This window comes from Orbicella faveolata, unplaced genomic scaffold (assembly GCF_042242905.1).
Source record: "Orbicella faveolata isolate gen_17 unplaced genomic scaffold, um_ofav_v1 contig_3, whole genome shotgun sequence".
NCBI classification, from domain to species: domain Eukaryota; kingdom Metazoa; phylum Cnidaria; class Anthozoa; order Scleractinia; family Merulinidae; genus Orbicella; species Orbicella faveolata.
The window spans coordinates 19,055,503-19,073,921 of record NW_028301558.1 but is presented as its reverse complement, the minus strand read 5'-3'; the positions used below and the strand labels follow the sequence as shown (position 1 = coordinate 19,073,921).

General features: G+C 39.3%; 1 protein-coding gene across 1 annotated transcript; it reads right to left on the bottom strand.

The window, feature by feature from the left end:
• Positions 1-71: 71 nt before the first annotated feature.
• LOC110068959 (uncharacterized) lies at positions 72-18,381 on the bottom strand. Its single transcript, XM_089298113.1, has 16 exons — positions 17,806-18,381; positions 14,803-14,976; positions 14,176-14,307; positions 12,699-12,794; positions 11,819-11,933; positions 11,236-11,300; positions 10,053-10,220; positions 9,577-9,668; positions 9,082-9,207; positions 8,144-8,391; positions 7,253-7,507; positions 6,289-7,093; positions 5,562-5,865; positions 4,867-4,997; positions 4,203-4,284; positions 72-3,456 (listed from the first exon to the last, which is right to left on the bottom strand). The coding sequence occupies exons 1-16, from the start codon at positions 18,379-18,381 to the stop codon at positions 3,037-3,039; spliced, it is 3,789 nt and encodes a 1,262-aa protein (XP_089154239.1). The 3' UTR covers positions 72-3,036.
• Positions 18,382-18,419: the final 38 nt, after the last annotated feature.

Sequence of the window (18,419 nt, the reverse complement as noted above, 5' to 3'; positions counted from 1 at the left end):
TAATCCAAATAGTACATTGCCTCTCGACTGTCTTACAACAGGATGCTTGGCACGATAACCTCAGACACATGTTGAAATAGAACTAACTTCGTTTTATTCACCATCTCTTTATACAGTCATCTTGCTTTTACAAAAATCAGGGAACGAAATCAGAAACCAAAATTAAGGCAAACGACAAGTCCTTCTATCTAGTATTACAGCTACTACTTCATATAGAACTTCATATAGAACTTCATATTAGTTACTTCGACCGATGTTGTTCAATGCGACCCGCGCTCATCTGGGCTGTTACTTAGCGATTATACGTTTGGTGACGAGGTGGAAATAGAACCCTGAGGTCCAATTCTCCCTTCATCAATTCCTACAGAAAGCCCACGAACACAATTAAGACAAAATGATCTAGGAAGGTATGCAGTTCGACCAACAACCCTCCCGTCAGCGTTGAAATCCAAGATGGTGGACGACTCTGGAAAAACCTCAAGAACAACTTCGCTCACAACATAATTTTGCTTCAATATTACACTATCAAGTGGTATAACGATGAGGCCACTCTACTTGTAACTAATTCTTGTCTTTCACCTTTAAATAGAAGCGTCATATTTCCAAACGAAACCTGAATTTTTGTTCATTACGGAACCGTTTTGAACTCGTTCTTCTACAAATCAAGTTTTGAAAAGGTTTGAATTTTACTTAATCTTAAGCACTCGTATTAAGTTTCACTTTAGTTTCAACTTATGCTTTAACGGTTTCAGATTTGGATTAACCCACCCTCCAAAAGCCGAGAACTCCAGGGCACTGAACTGATATTTTCACATAAGCCGAAGTAACGTATATCAACAAAAATTTATCTTGTAAAATTTACTGCCTCTTACTTTGGTTAAATAATGTCACCATTGCCATAAAAGGATATTCTTATTAAACTTCAAACAGTATTGAAACTGCAAAAATTGTTTACAATCTATAATTTAAACAATGTTCTCTTAGATTTCAAAATACCACATAGAAGAAACTCATAAATTGAGCTGCTCAGCATCGACTGCACCCAAACAGAATTCAACGAAAGAATGAACATCCAAATGTAACCCCAAGCCGTCGCCCACCCGCTTTTCGACCGTCCTCAAAGAACGTTGCACGAATGTTTTTCTTGCTCCAGTTTCTTCCAAGATAAATCTAACAACAGTACTTGCGTTACGCGTGACATCACTTGCTTCCGTCTTACAGGCCGATTGCATGACGAGAAAACTGCCTTTTCGTCATATCAGGGTGTCAGAATAGACCAAATTCGATATATTAAAATTCAGCCTAACACAATAGACCTCAGCACGAGGCTCTGGGGAATAAACTCCACAAACTCTGAATTTATTCCCTAGAGCCTCGTGCTGAGGTCTATTGTTTTTGGCTGAATTTTAATATATCGAAATTGGTCTATTGTTCAAAAAGCCTTAACGGCAGCCTCCTATGCAGACGGTCTTTAGGCTCGTCACGCAATATTCCTCCCGTGACGAGCCCAAAGATTGTCTGCGTAGGAAGCTTCCTCAAGACGACCAATATCTCTATTTTTAACTACCTTAGAAAAACTCTAAGCAGTAAAGTAAGAGGCCTGAACTTTTCGTAAACATCACATACCAAAATTACATTAAATACGCGAAAATAACAAAAAGCTCAACATGACATCGTATTCACGGTGCCAAAGCTTGTCTAAACTAAGAAAGGTGCAACGCGATGTCATGTTAGTACGGCTCAAAATATACAAAGGGAAGAATCTATTTTCGTTACAAAATTAAATAGAAGCAAGCAAACTAACCAGACGAACAGGCGGTTTTGACGGCAGGGTTTTTGGTGGAAAACGACAGACCCACGTCTTGCGCTGGTTTCGAGCTCCACCAAGACCCTTGCAAAACTGCCTGCTATGCAGGTTATAATCCCAACAGAAAATCTTCTAAAAGCCACCGGTACCTGGCGCGCCCGCGTTCCAAGCAACTCTCTAAAAAGCAGCGGCTTTTGGCAGCCAAAATAGATATCAGTAAAAACCTATGAACATCAATTAACATTACTGAATTAAAGAACAAGAAAAATTCAAAATTACTCTGACGCTATTCCCTGTTCAGTAAAATTTGTCAATCTCCTTAAATTTTGCTTATCCAGTTTTACCTTGTTTGTCCAGCGCAATCTTATTTATGCATTAGAACCTTGATTACACAGTTAAAACTTTATATTTATCCAAAAATAATAAACTGTTCTTCAAATATTTACTTTACGCTAAGTACTCTTAAACAAACTAAATACTGTATTTTTCCTAAAAGCATGCACGTTGACAAATATGACTAAAAATAACGCATAATTCGTTTGTTTCACGCAGTTTTCAAAACTATGCCACTGAGAAACAACAAAGCTGACCAACATAACGCTCTTTAACCGCTGTCAGCTATGTTCACAACGGTTGCGAGGTGAAGGCAAGGCAAGCAAAGGCTACGCTATTTGTTGGCGTTTAACCTTTCAAGTTAGCGCAATTTTGAAAACCGCGTCAACTTTTCACTACTTACTTAATTTCTAGCTGTTTTCTGATGACTGTTGTAGCCTGGAAAACGTTATCAAAAGGCAAATCAACGGGCCCGAAAGCGCGGGAAAACATGAAACCTTTGCCAAGCGCGGGAAAAAATAGAATCCACGCTAAACGCGGGGGAAAATGTAGAACCCTTTGCAAAGCACGGTAAACAGTCCTAACCTCTGTCAGGCGCATGGCACCATGCAACCGGCGCCAAGTGCTGGAAACATAGAAACCATGCCAAGCGACGAAAGGTTTTGCTTTAATTTGCTTTAATCGTATCCGTACGGTTCCATACACCCATTGTTGGGCTCATCAAATATAAACCACGGGATTACTTTAACAGGCTACTTCAACAGGTACTGAAAACAGCTCTCCAGAGAGAGAAAAAAACAATCACACTTCGGTTTTCAACACTACATCCTTGATTAATACCCGATAAAATTACACCAGCTACAATTCCTTTTTTAGGGTCTTCCCCGTTTCTGTAACTAAAAGCGGGGGTTCGAATTGTGATGCGACCCATGCCCCACCGCGTAGTGAGAAGGTACCTGCAGATGAGCCTGCTGTCCTTGCTTACGAAAACCTGTTTGAACCGGTTTAAACGCCGACTGTGCGCCCATTGCCCCACGGCCCCTCTGCAAACTTCCCGACATTCCGTATGGCATGTTGTCAAAAGCACGCTGCCGCTGAAGATTCGTATGATACCTTGCGTAGGAGGGGTGGTGATAACCCAAAGTGGCAGCACCCCTCCCCTGTGGCCACCAGTTCTCCCTCGGGAGGAAGGGGTCGCTGTAGTGCTGTGGTGGGAGAGGGGGTCGGTGGTGCGATGGCCTCAAAGTGTCTTCTGTTAATGACGTCGTCTTGGCCCACAACAGGGGTGGGGAAGATTCTCGGTTTGACCAAGGATTCTAAAAAAGAAAGCGCAAAGAACGATCAAGGATTGAAAACAAGAACGCTTCAAAAAAGCACAGCTCTGTACCTAGCACATCGCAGCAAACTAGCGTCTGAGATAAATGATCTAGGCGATTACGAAGATTTCGTTAAGTCAGCTTTATTTAAGACCACGTGACAAGTGACTATCAATTCCGTAGTCTTAAAGCGGTTTCTCTTGAGTGTCGAAAAGTAATTGATTATGCATTACTACGCCACACGATTGGCTCAAAAAAACTCGCGCCACTTTTTCATCCAATCAGAAGTAAAATCAAAATCAATTCTGACTCGCTCGCACACGTCTTCCCGCGCTTCGCGTCAGCTACCTGAATTCACTTCCAAAATTGATTGCTTCGCTGTATTTTCTGTGTCCTTTGTGATTGACCAGATTGATTGATTTGGTTCTTGTTTTACGACATTCAATTGAAAACCGCTGTAAGTGACGTACTATTTATTATGCACATAGTTATATGCACGCATAATTATTATAAACATATCGCATGGCCCTCCCTTTATTGTTAACTCCTCTGATACTGTTAGCCCACAAGTAATCTCTTCCCTCTCTAATGAATCGTTGCCTTAGAATTGAAATCAAAAGAAAGAAAAACGACAGACAAATGTGAAAACTGGCATTAGCACCAGTTCTCGTGCGGCCATTCCTATAAGGTTTTCGCTTCTCAGTTGATAATCAACTTGAGGGAAGAGACTTCTCCTAGCCCATTACCTTCTGCGCCAAGTCCTCCGTACTCCAAGGCTTTCCGACATTTGGCATAAAGGAAACATTTTCACTGGGCATTACTTCACAACTAAGGATAAATCACACAGAATGTCTTAGCAACTAACATAATCAGTCATAAAAAGTCGAGCTCTGAAAACCGTTCTCGGAACGAGAAAAATTGTCTACGAAAAATGTCAAAATACGAGTGCGAAGAGCATGAAAAAGAAGCGAAAGCACTAAGACTACCAACAAGCGACTACATACACTGTACTCTTCGGGTGTAATGGTGACAACCCTTGTTACCCAAAATTAAAGGAGTTACGTCACGGTACCGCGTCCTGAAAAGTTTAGCCTAAATTTTTCAACTTCGTCATTTGTAATCCGTGTCAATCTTTTCCATCCTTAACCATCCTCGTTTCCTCATGGTTTATTATATTCTCTTTCGTGTTTTTCTGGGTTTTTTTTAACCGTTATTTTCAGGTTTCCTTCAATTTAAAGGTAATTTTGTCCATGGCCAAAATAACTCAAAACGCCGTGACTGAGCATATTCTCAACTCCTGATTACCACTGTAAATTCTACTCCTTTGAGTTAAGCACTCCAAGAGTGTCTACATCAATTGCGTAGTATCAAAACATTTACATACACTTTATGCGTTGTTAGAAAAAGTACCTTCCTCCACGAGCGGCAGCCAGCAAGTCGGGTCCAGTAATTCCCAGCCCTAGAGAGAATACAGTCTTCCCTCGTCCTAACCTGTCCGTGCTCAGGGATTCCTGGGATTGATTCCAGTTGCTACCAGAAGCCTAACAAATGAGCAACCGATATCAAAATCAACGAGGTTTACTCTAGAAGCTATAACTCGCGTGAATTTCTTCGAGGCAAACAGCATGACACCACTGTACTCTCCTTGCTTGTTCAGTGGTTTCATCAACGTTTTCTGCAGAAGGGCAACTGGTTTTCACAGCTGGGCAAAGTTTTGAACTTCTTGACAAGAAAAACTTTCCTCTTGATGGTCAAACCAGGAGGGCAAAATCACCATCACAGCCGGCCAATTTGCCTGGTCCTGGCCCTCAATGAAACCCGTGTTGTCGAAGATACATGTACAAGTACTCTATGCTACGAATTTGTTTCAGGTTAGAGCACTGGTAGAGAATTTTCTGTTGTGTTGCTGGACTGTAACAACACCCCTTACCATCCTCTAGTATGACTGGGTTTAAAAAGAAATTGTTTATAGAGTCGGGTTCCTAAATCATATTTACTACAATAAACCCCTTTACTTAACCACCCTGATTTGGCTATATTTTTGTCTTTCCTAGAATCACAAACATTCAAAAATGTAAAAATAACTGCATATCGAACATTCTTACATTGGGAATGTTGGCCCAGACTGGGTTACCATGGATACTGCTTCCGTAACTTGACCACTTCAAACCGAGGTCCAGAAGACCTGGGCCTGAATTACTTGGTAGCAAACTCTCATTCAGACTCTTAGCATCTTCATTACCATCATCACTCTTCTCCTTGCCGGGAAAATCCGATAGGGACCAGCAGCTGTGGTACAGAGTGTCCTGCGAGCCGTGCATGTCCTTCTTGCGAAGCGGTGAACCCTCAGGATTGGTGTTACCACTATCAGAGCCATCTGACGGAGGACTGGCTTTTTCCCATACACTCCTTTTGAAAAATAGTCATTTCGTTATTTTACGTAATTATTAAAACAGATGAGGAAAATTGTTGATTGCTAGCTTGAGAGAGTACACTAAGCTCCCAATCTAACAGCCTGGGTTCGAGTCCTGGCTGGGGTCAATGTGTGGTGCTTGGCGAGATGCTTGACTTTCACAGTTCCTTTTTCTATCAACTTCAGCAAAGGGGTGGGGGATCTCTTTACTCAGGAGTATAGACGGGTACCAGCAAGTCATTGTTACAGCCAACTAACAGGGTAGTAGAACAACACTCCATTAATTTGTTTCATTTAGACCACTACTATAGACTTTTTATGTACAGGTTAGCACTTTAACACCCTGACCACTTGGCTAAGGGATGACTTAGGCTTTTGACTGCAGTCCTACAGATACAACTACCACAAAGTAGGCTTACCTAAGGCTCTCACTGATGGACAATGTTTTATCGCCATCACACTCCTCTGAGCTGACCGTCACTAACACAGGACTGGGCGTCTTGCTTGCTTTAGTCTGTTCATCATTTGCCACACTCAACTTGGGTGAAGCAGCCTTGGATACACTGTTTGGACTAGAGACACTTGCATCAATAGCATTTTCCTTGGCTTGTGATGCAGGTGATGGTTGAGGAGTATCACTCTTGTCGTCGCCATCATCAGTAGTTTTAGGCCCACTTTTTGTTTTGCTGTCATTTTCTGGCAACACAGGGCTTTGAATCTTCTCATCAGCTCCTTCGCTGTTTGATGGTTGATTTTTCTGCTCATCACTGGCTGGTGAGGGAGGCCTGCATTGCTCCTTGTTGGTGGAATCTGCAGATTTCACTAACAATACTGGACCCACTTCAGATGAAAGAGAGGTCTGTGTCTCTATGGTAACCATTCTTTTGGAAGGCTCTACACTCTTACACGAATCCACATCAGGAGTTTTAGTTCTTTCCTTGGTTTCTGATTGGCTACAAGATGCTGTTACCTCATCCAGAGATTCCTTGTTGTCCGTTTTTTCACCTGCACATGTTGGCGCAGTACTAGCCTGCGTAATGCTACTCAAGGCTGCACTGTATATGCTTCCCAAACCACTGTCGACAGGTGTCATGTGACTTTCTGCCATGCTGGGATTGGTGTCGTCTTCACTTAGTAGTCGAAGTTTGATTGGTGCACCCGAGAGAAAGTTGATGACTTCAGTGAGCTCCTCTTGAGAAGCCAATGACACTTCACTGTGAGAATCTAAACAAAGATAGGTTTTCATAAATTAGACAAGTCTCTGACTCATGTTAGCCTTACATGATAAATGATGAAAAGTAAAATCAATTTTTTAAAACTAAAGACAGCAAAAACAAACACAATAAAAACAACAAAACCTTTGGATATGTGGCAGTGACTTACTTTGGATGGTAGGCTTAAAAGTCGGCAGTGGAAACTGTGGAACAGATTTTGACCAATCGCTTGGTGACGAGGGATCATCAGGTTTGCTTTGCTCTTCAGTAAGCTTCGCTGAGCTACTTTCAGGGGCCATGGACTGTTCTTTAGCCCTCCTAGCCCAGTGCCGTGGGCGTGGTGGGGGTAGGGGTGTTGGGTCCTCAATGTCTGTGTCATGTTCATCGCCTGTATCGGTGCTAGATGCTACAGATGTTCTATAACCTAGAAACAATAGAGATAGACCGTAACATATACTGTACATGTACATGTACATGTACTAGAAAGCACTTGCACACAAAGGTAGTCATTTCATTTTGAGTGTAATTTGATTGGAATATATGCATATAAGTAGCGTTGGACAGAAGGGTCACAAGTGTGACACCACTTATGGCTTCAGACAGCAAATACGCTTGACAGGACTTAATTGTTCCAGTCGATCTTGCCAGCTCTTGGCTACTTAAGGAGCAATGTATTTGTTACAGGCCAGACACTACAGCAACAGGAGAGTCAAAACTTTATGAACATTTCTGAATAATGTAAAAAATTGTTTTCAGGCTAAAAAGATGCAGTTGCATAAGGGTAGTGAAAAATCATTTGTAGTTGTTATGCTTTACCAACCTGTAAGCTTCATGTAAGTACCTGAATAACACAACATAATACAATGCCAGTATAATGCACAAGCCTTGAACCTTTTTTTGCTCTTTCCAGTCTTAAACGTTAAGCTATTGCATTAGCTTTGATTTTGCAATAAAGGCCAGGTGATGGTCAGCTTGACATGGCTACCAGTGGTGTGTGAGAAATAATATTGTATTATTTGTAGCTTCTAAATAGGTACTACAGTAAAAGCATTACATGTACCTGCTGATTCCTGTCTGGTGCCTGCACCAGGAACAGCATTCAGATTGGTTGCATCAGCTACCATATTTGCGCTACTGGCAGCCTTGGTTGCCACAGACTTCCGTGAGAATATCTTGGATGTGGCTTTGGTGAAGGTTTTCCTAAAACTTTTGTGCTTGTGACTTGGTGATGCATCAAGTTTAGTCAGCAAGGGTGGAGACTTGGAAAGGTTGCGACGTTTTATGTGAATTGCAGGCAGAGGTCTTTCTCTGAAATGTTATGAAGAATATTATTAATATACATTATTTGCCAACTGGGAGGTCAAAGAGGAGAAAATCTCTGCCAGAGGTCTTGGGCAGAGTCCAAGGTCATAAGTTTGGGATAGCCCAAAACAGTACTCAAACCATGCTAATTAAAAATACAGTAGTTGGTAGTTCTTTACTTTCTATTTCAGTGGTCTAGAGATGGATTTCTGCTATCACAAAATTTTGTGTGTCCATAAGAAAAAGAAACTGAACAACTTGGTGGTAAAAGGGCGTTTAAAGTGATTTTTGGCTTGCCAAAACAGCTCCAAATTTTGCATGCAGGTTTGTTTAGGTGTGTTAAACAATGTCCCGTCTTTTTCTTTTATTGTATATTAAGCATGTGATTCTGACATGCCCAGCCATTCATGCAAATTCCCTATGTGCAATTACAGTAGAAATCAAGATGGCTGGATTGGTCTTCGTCTTGGTCCATAAACATGCAAAAGAGACCTTGGCCAATATTTGACCTCACACTTGGTCAATAACCCATATATAGTAATACCTGCTACCGCCTTACACAACAGACAGTTTATCCAATCTCTGTTAGCTTGGAGGAGCCCTACTCTTACAGAGCAAATAATCACTTACAAGTAAATGTACATAAGGAGGACTTGCCCAACCTTGACATTTAACTACCTGAAATAAGTTACTCACTTATCCTCCAGATAGTCCATCAAACTAAACTTGGATGTATAAACAGCATCAATGGTACCCAAAGGAGATGGAGAGTCCAGGTCTTTTAACAGACAAGCAAATGTGGTAGCATCTTCTGTAATGACCCTACATGAAAAAAAAAAATTGAGAAAAGAACAAATGTCTTCTGATAAATTAAGCTTTTCAGTTATAGTACATACATGTACATTGCACAGTGCAGTAAACTACTCAGGGCTGTCATTAAGGACTGTAACCTGTAGCACCTGTTGCGGCTGAGTATGCTTGATTTTCCCTTGATGCTACGGGTGAAATTGCCTGTTGTTGATAGAATTCACCCATAATGTAACAAATTTGATACGGGTGTAGAGAATAAGGCTACAGGTGACTAAAACCTTAATGACAGCCCTGATATTTCTGTCAAATGCTGATGTACACAACATGTAGCTTAATTAAATAATAAGAACTTCACACGGAATTGACTATCAAAGGACATACCATGTGGTGGAGACCTCAACATGAATGGATGTTCCCTTGACATACACTTGGGCCAGCCGAGTGTTTTTCTCTTTACTTGGCTTCGCTGTAACCTAATTAAAATGACAAAAAGTAACATTTGACCTGTCATCATCTGTTCACTTTTCACTTTTGTCCATATAATCTCCCTTCTAGCAAACCATGGTTTCCATGTGTGTCAAAAAATGTTTGAATGCATGTAGCTTTGGTTTTGTTTTACATACAGTGAACATGTATAACGTGATTTAACTGCTTTAAAAGCAAATACTCTTATTTCTGAATTGGTCATACAGGTGTGTTCTCCTGGGCACACTTGAAACCACCCTACAGGTGTATGGGGGATTTGGTATTTACCTGAGTTCTCATTGGTTCCTGTGTTGCAGTGATTTGATAAAAAGGTTGTGATAACAATTGACTGAAAATTGCTATCAATGGTAGCCAAAAGAATGTTTACTCACCAGGTGAGCTCTGCCAAATACAAGCTGCACAGCAGTCTTTGCAGCAGAGCTGGGCACTGGAGAACAGGCCTCATACAACACCATCAGCACAAACATATCCAGGGTCTCATGGTTAAGGGGGATGTCATTCTGCTTGGCAACAGAGCTAACAAGGTCTCTGATACAGTGCTATTCAGGGAAAAAAGAAAGAGTTGAAAGAGTAGTTCACTGAAATATCTGTCCTAATTACATGAACAGTCATTAATCTCTTCAACATTATTGATTTTCAAACTTCCATCTACTATTTTGCAACACAATAAATTTAACACAGGCAAAAGAAAGACCTTGCATCAGTTAATGCACATTTAAATAAGTGTTGACTGAAAAAGACTCCAGACAGGTGTCAAATAACATAACACATAATGTGAAGTTTATATGAAATAATTCATATATGAACTGCGGTTTTAGATGAAAGTGAAGAATGATCATTGCAGTGAATTTTCCAATTTAAGCAATTGGAAAGAAGAAGCCTGAAAAAAATCAGGGCTTCAACGGGATTCGAAACCCGTGACCTCCACGATACCGGTGCGATGCTCTACCAACTGAGCTATGAAGCCACACATTGGGAGCGAGGCCACTCAATTGAGTTCATATCTTCCCGTGAGGAGTGAAATGAAGTTCATATATGAATTATTTCATATAAACTTCACATCATTTCACTCCTCACGGGAAGATATGAACTCAATTAAGTGGCCTCGTTCCCAATGTGTGGCTTCATAGCTCAGTTGGTAGAGCATCGCACCGGTATCGCGGAGGTCACGGGTTTGAATCCCGTTGAAGCCCTGATTTTTTTCAGGCTTCTTCTTTCCAATTGCTTAAATTGGAAAATTTACTGTGATGATCATTCTTCACTTTCATAACACATAATGGCATTACTTGTACTTTATGCAACCTTTGTGCAGCTACAAGGAGCATTTCTATTCCCCTGGGATGGGATACTTGTCAATTTTTTTCTCTGTGTAACATGCTTTTTTCCACCTCCTTGGAATTATTTTTTGGCAATGGTCATGTGCATGAATTATTTTGGGGTACAAGTATGCTTGCAATAAATGTTTTTCAAAATCACTCACCCACACACCCTACTCAAAAGTCATATGGTCCACACCCCCCCCCCTCCCCCCCCTCACAACATCAAAATATTTACCAGTTTAGACTTGTAGTTGTCATTGGCTTTACTTGGGGAAGAGCACACTTCAGTCATGACATAACCTAAAAGCAAGAAAGTAATTTGTTATCCCCTCAATTCTCACAATAGAATCAGGATTAAAGTTGTACCATCCTGGGGAGCAGGGATGATGAATGATGATGAAGTGGTAGGAGCCCTCACCTACCACCAATGTGGCCCAGCTTCGATTCCAGCCCAATGCCATACAGGTGTATGTGGGTTGAGTTTGTTGTTGGTTCTTGCCTTGTTCCAAGCGTTTTTCTCCGGGTTCTCTGGTTTTCGTCCCTCCACAAAAAACCAACAAACCAAATGAATTCCAGTACGACCAGGATAGAGGGTCACCCATATGAAAACCAGGTTAAGCTGATGTGGCTCCCTCTCTAGATATTGTAATTTACTATTTTAAATTTAGAATATCTGCCATGCCAAATTTGCAGAACTTTCATTTGATTACAATTATAGGTACAAATAGATACATTAACTAATCCCAAGGGAACTTGAACCAAGTGCATATGTAAGGTACATGATTGTATGATGAAAATAACCAAAATTGCTGTCTCACCAATTCTTAATTGTAATTTAGGAATCTGCTTTAGGATCTGTTGTTCCATTTCTTGAATGGTGACAGCTTCTGTGACACCTCCAGCAGCCACAGCTTCTAACTCACTACAGCATCCCTGTTAAAACCAAACATTGATTCTGGGTTGTCAGTACTACATGTATTTCATGATCTCAGCCAGCTATTCTGCTGAGCTATTTTTCAGATTCTTTAGAAAACCATGGCAAAATCACCTGCCTGCTCCAACAATAAAGCTTCCTACTTCAAAGCTATGTGATATCCCTGCATATTATTTTATTAATTCAAGAATCACAAAAGGTATGGAAAACATGACTGATGCTAGTGTTGTATTTATCCCTGGCACCCATAACATGAAGAAACTTGAAGTATCACTTTTCTGCCTGAGTGGGATGCTAATCAATTCAACCAATCAAACTTTTAAAGAGGGTAGTGCTCACATAATACATGTAGTTTGTAAAACTAATGAACTTGTGGTCACCTAAATAAAAAACAATTGAAAACTTGTAGAAAGCCTAATTATTTAAAAACCCAATTAAATATTGAAACATAAATATGAGACTAAGGTAACTTCTCACAGGTAAACCCTCCCCTCCCCAAAAGGAAAAATTTTGTCTGGTTGCCCCAGCAATTAGCTTGTATTGACAAATATGCTTGAAGATGGAGGAGTATTGTGAGAGGAAAGTGTCGTTAAGACATTTCAATTGATGGTCAAATGACTTTGAAAAGATGCTTGTTATACATGTAGATGGTTATTCATCAATCTCTGGCAAACTCCTGAAGTACATCAAAAGCTTGCATCAATAAATGCTTGCATGCTCCAAAGGGAAGGCTACAAGTTTAAATATTTCACAGTGAAACATACCTTTAGAGCCAGCTCTATTCCTCTGGGATTCTTGTGAAAGCCAGCAGGTATGTCTGCTTCTGGTGTTGGTGCTCGATCAAACACTTTCTTGTAATTCTAAGGACAAAAATGCATCAGTAAATACCTGGCAAAATTATGTAACGCAACTCCAAGAAATTAAGGGGAAAATGTCACTTAGCATAAAGAAAACTGTTTTTTGGTACCCAAAACGACATTTTTAACAATTCGAAAACAACAGACATTAAATTTCTCATATCACGAAAGTTCAACGTGACAAATCTCTTCAGAAAATCAAAGGGGATTAAAGGCCTTCCAAACAGATAATTTATCGAAACGATCTGTTGGGTGCCCCTGTGTAAAGTACATGAGTCTTCCAATAAACTAAAATTAAAAAAAGAGGTGTGTACTTAAACTAAAAACCAGAGGTGGAGAGTAAACTAAATGTCAAGTTAAAAAAATAATAATAATAATTATTATAATAAAAAATAACGAAAACCGTGCTTTTTCTCATTGATTAAATAGTACATGTACCATAAATCCTCAAATTAGCACCCTAAAATTTAGGAGAAGATAGGGGCGCTTATTTGAGGGGGGCATTTAATCGAGGGAGGGGAGGCGCTCGTTTAATTTTTCCCAAATCATGGTCTGACATGATCATTTTTAATACAACATCTGCACGTAGACAACAGCATAAGCTGTTTATCGACATAAAAAGCTGATTCTTAAGTTTAAATCCCATTGTTCACAAAGTGAAACAATGTATAAATCCAATACTACACGACAAAAACTATACATCCCTTGTTGTACTCGTCCACAAAATGGGGGAAGGGGAGGGGGGGCGTTAATTTTAAATTTTGGCTGATAGGAAGGGCACTTATTCGAAGGGTGCGTTTTTTGGAGGGGATGCAATAATTCAAAGATTTACGGTATATTAAACCACTGCATTAGCACAACTTACTTTAATCAAATATTAATAACTAACATATTAGTGCCTTATTACGTTAGGGCTTTAGCAGACAGCAGCCCCCAACACCATCACAATAGTGCACTCTGCCAAAACGTTATCACTCACAATGTCTCAAAACAATACTATTTTACACCAAACTTTTTTCTGATTAAAATATCTCTTTGGTGAATGTTTTCCTTAAGTCTCACTTCTGCACTCAAAATATAGCAATGTGCAGTTCCAGAAAGTATCTCGACATTGTACTTCCCCCACAGAAGGGATTGGAATTTCCCGGGGGTGGGGGTTCTGTAAGGCCAAAAGATTTAAAGAAATGTATGAAGCTTAATCGGAATTTCCAGAGGGGTGGGGGTGGGCTCTTAGAAAAAATCCCTTCTGTGGGGAGGTATGGCAATTTTCTGAAATTACACAATAATGATTAATGCATGCAACATACAGTGAGCAAATCATGGATTGTAAAAAAGATGCTTTGTATCATTAGATTTTACAGGGTTTAATAAATATTGTTATTACCTTTAGCAAAGTATTGACTTTTTGTATCAACTCCTTCCTTTCTGGATCAGCAAGTTCTCCATGACTACCCAACGTTAAGAATTGCAACTGTTCCCGCGATAATACCTCTCCCTGACGCAAAGCTTGGTTTGACTACGAGAAAATGAACAAAGAAACAATCTACTATTTTGAAATGTCTACAGTAAACATCCAATTCTCCAGGTTTCTTTCAATTTAACTTTTTAATTTTTTTTTTGTTTTCTCAAGGTTGCTATGTGTAGCAAAAGAAATTTACAATGAGTGCAGTATATTAGTGAATACAAGGTTTATTATGTATAGTCAGTCATTAACAAATAACTGAAAGGAGCTTAATTCTTAGAAAAGGAAAATAATGACATTTTAGATGTCAGTGTAATGTTGTGGTGGTTAAAAATGTAATTTGAAATTTTTGTAAACCAGTTTCAATTTTATTTTACTACATCTTGACCTCATCATCATAATGTGAAAAAACAAAAGCAAATAAAAATCACACTGGTTGATAAACTTTCAAAGCAAACAGCATTATACTGGGGAAATATAACTTGGCTGCTTGGTGAACTTCCTGTAATCACTTGACATCTTCATGTCACTGTGAAATACTTGACATACTTGAGCAAGAGAAAGCCATGTTGCTGTAGCATCCTTGAGAGCTAGGGTAACCTCTCTGTCCCGCAGATAGTCACCAATCTCATGGAAGCCACCAAGTGACACTGTCAAGTCCGCTGACGACATCAAAAACTGTGACTGGACTTGTAACAGGGAGAGGAAGCAGGAACCCAACATCTAAAGGAATGTAAATGATATTTATTATGTATAGACATAAGTGTTTCTATTGGAAAATGTTGTCAGTTTGTTATTTAAATCAGAATGATATCAATCTAGATTATATTGTTTCAGCCTACACTGTGGTAAAATTTTCTGAACCATTTTTTTTTTTCACATTTTGGGGGGTTCTTAAAAAGAATAGCATGCAAACCACCCACCCCCATCAGTTCCCAACCCCACCCTACCCTGCAAGAATCCCACATCAATCTCCCTAAAACCTAACACCCCAGATCCTTTTTTAAATTTTATTTTGTACTGACCCCCAAGAAAAATTATGACACATTGGCTTGAAAATATGAATTTTATTTTCTTGTGTTAAAAACAACATTTTACTTACTCGCTGCCCTTGTTCATCAAATATTGCTCTTACCACTCAAAATAAGATTCATATCTTCGCACTGCTGTATAATATCCTCTAAACATATTTTAGCGGTGGTACATGTACATGCACTTGCAATGCACAAGGAATTTTTCTGTAGTATCATTATTCAAAAATAGATCACATGACACTCCTGTGCTTTAAAGTTATCACAAGATAATCATTTGGATAACATTTGCTGTTACTGTGCAACCCCGCCTTACCGCCACCCTAATAATACAGCTACAGTACCTCGTTGTTACGGCCACTTTAACTTACTGTGGCCAGACCAAAAGCTCAGTCAGCCATTTTCTTATTGAAAGAACCTTTTTAATACGGCCACCCCCCTCTTTTAGCTTTATGTATGTAGCTACATGTATTGTCGGTGTTGATGTATTGGAAGTTAGGAGAATATCAATTAATTTTGAGACATGCGCTAAACATGATCCATTACATAATTGGCAGTTGGTTCAGAGGAAGGTGCCAATTCAAGTCAACTTTGCTCAGGCAATCTCAAGTTGAGACAAAAATCATAGCACACAATGTTTGTACAAAACAGACAATGACATGGTGTAAACATAACTCAGACAAAAATATAACACAACATTTGAAAAGTGGACCACAAGCAATAATTTTGTTTTTATTCTAAAACGACAGATAGAAAATTTATGCAAATATTCAATTTATTTGCCAAGTCACATGCATTATTTTTTGTTTTCGAGGAGAGTTTTAGATTTCAGTTTTGACAGAAAAATTTATTCAGCTTGCTTTATGGAATAGGACAGAATAAAGATACAAGTACATGTACATGTATCTTATAAAAATCCTACAAGAAAATGATAACGGTGGTAAAAACCTGTTAACATTTTACACGAAGAAAACATTTCTGCAGCAGCTTTTAATTAGCATGTATCTATAATTAAGTATGGACCACTGGGATTAAAAGAATTCAAATTTGCCACTAGTTTATAAAATTTTTTTGATCTGACAGACACAGCAGCTGCACTTTTCGAAATGAATGTTTCTAGTCTGCAAATCAAAACATTGAATCCAAAACCCTTTATATTTGCATCTAAAAGCACAGGATAAACCTGGCTACGATTTATGTACAAGCAAGGAAAAAGCTCCCACCATGATACAGAGAAATTATACAATAAAGAATGTCTGAAAATAAAAACTAAGTGCTTGATGTGAAAATTGTTGCCTTTTTCTTTGGTTCAAAGTATCCATCAGTGTCAACATTTTTGTATAAACAATGGTCTGCATGTGACTTATCAAGAATGAATGATTAATGTTGCATAGCAGAAATTATTTCCTTGACAGCTACGCAATATAGTTATGCTGTGCATTTTATGTGAGATCCTGTGATATCTCACTTGAAGGCAGGGCAATATTTTTGTTATACACGTATTGAACAAAGAATGTTCAAAATTATTCAATGTATTTATGTTTATTTGTGGATTTTGCTTTTTCTAAGTCTTCACAGGTTTACAAATGTGTACAATTTATACAAGAACATTTGGAGAGTGAAACGCTGAAGAGCTGATATTATGAAAAAAGCCCCCTGTCATGTCAGAACAAATATTCAAGCAGAAAGGGAGTTTATCGGGATGTTTTGACTCCGCATCTACTCAAAACGATTTACAACAAGCTGCGCGCATAAATAAGATTCTCAACATGAGAGAAATAAACTCCTTGAAGAATCAAGCTTATCGTTGGTAAAGTAGCCTGGATTAAAATTTGACAGATTAAAACGTGAAGACCATTCCTATGTGGTGTATAATCATTAATGCGTTTAAAAACGTTTTGTTACGAAAGTGTCAAGAGGCAAAAGTGGTCTTTAAAACGACAGATGCAATTTAACACCTGAGAAACTCCGATAGCCCGAAGGTCACGCCAAAAATGTGTTCAGTTTAGCGGCCGACACAACATTGCAACGAATTCCTGAGACAACTCTTGATCACCTATAAGTTCCCCTCAAAAGATATGTTCTGGTTTATTCACTGTTGAGTTACATAAGAAGTATTTGCACAAGACTCAAGCTTATTTAAGGTAAATGCGCTTCTGTAGTTATTTTGAGAGCATGACAAAATGATTTCACGCAGGCATTTGGCCTTGGCGCGTTTTACCTCGAAACAAAGCAGTTATTAAATTAATCCACTCACGAAAAGAGATGAATTGGTAAAGGTTAATCTTGTACAAAAATCGAGCAAATAAAACACAGTGAAAAGCATTTAATCTATGATGTACATATTTAAAACTTCACCTAGTTTCTTTTGATAGAAGGGAAACAGTGAAGTAAACTGTTTATCGAGAAATAACACAGTAAATACACTACACTACAAGCTGGTGGTATCGCAATTATATACACACTTCAAATGTCAAGCCGAAACAGAACGTTCTAGATCTCATATTTAAACAGAGCATACCTTGACTCGATTTTCCTCTACTTCAGAAAAGCTTCTGTACAATTTCTCTTCTTCCGTTGTCAGTTCTTCAGTCGCTGCACGGAATCTCTGTCGGGTTGTTTTGAGTCTCTTGCCATCATTGTTTACCAAGCCTTCGTCTTTCTCTAACAATTCCAGGTTTTCTTGACACGATTCGTAATTCTGCACGCTTCTCTTGTGCGCTTCAATGGCTCGCCTAAGGCCAGGCAAAGTCGCCTTGAACTCGCAAAGCGTCCCCAAAATGTGACTTGTGATATGAACACTCGACTGATGAGCAACATGGTCGATTTCTTCAACCACTTGTTTCAGCTGTTGGGAGATTTCTAGTAGCGGGGTTTCTTTTAAGACCGTTGAAAAGGATTCTGCCAGCTGGGAGCCTGCCCCACAGAAAAATTTAGTCGCATCTAAATAACCAGTTATCTGCTTATCGATCGCTCCCACATTTGATTCAAGTGTCTCGACATTCTCCAGTAGTTTCTGATGATATGTAGGGCATTTACTGGTGTCGCCTTTACTCTCCTTCCACTGATGGTAGGACAAATATCTCACGCTGTCCATATCTTACACTAAAAGCAGTGTGTGAAAGACTAAACATT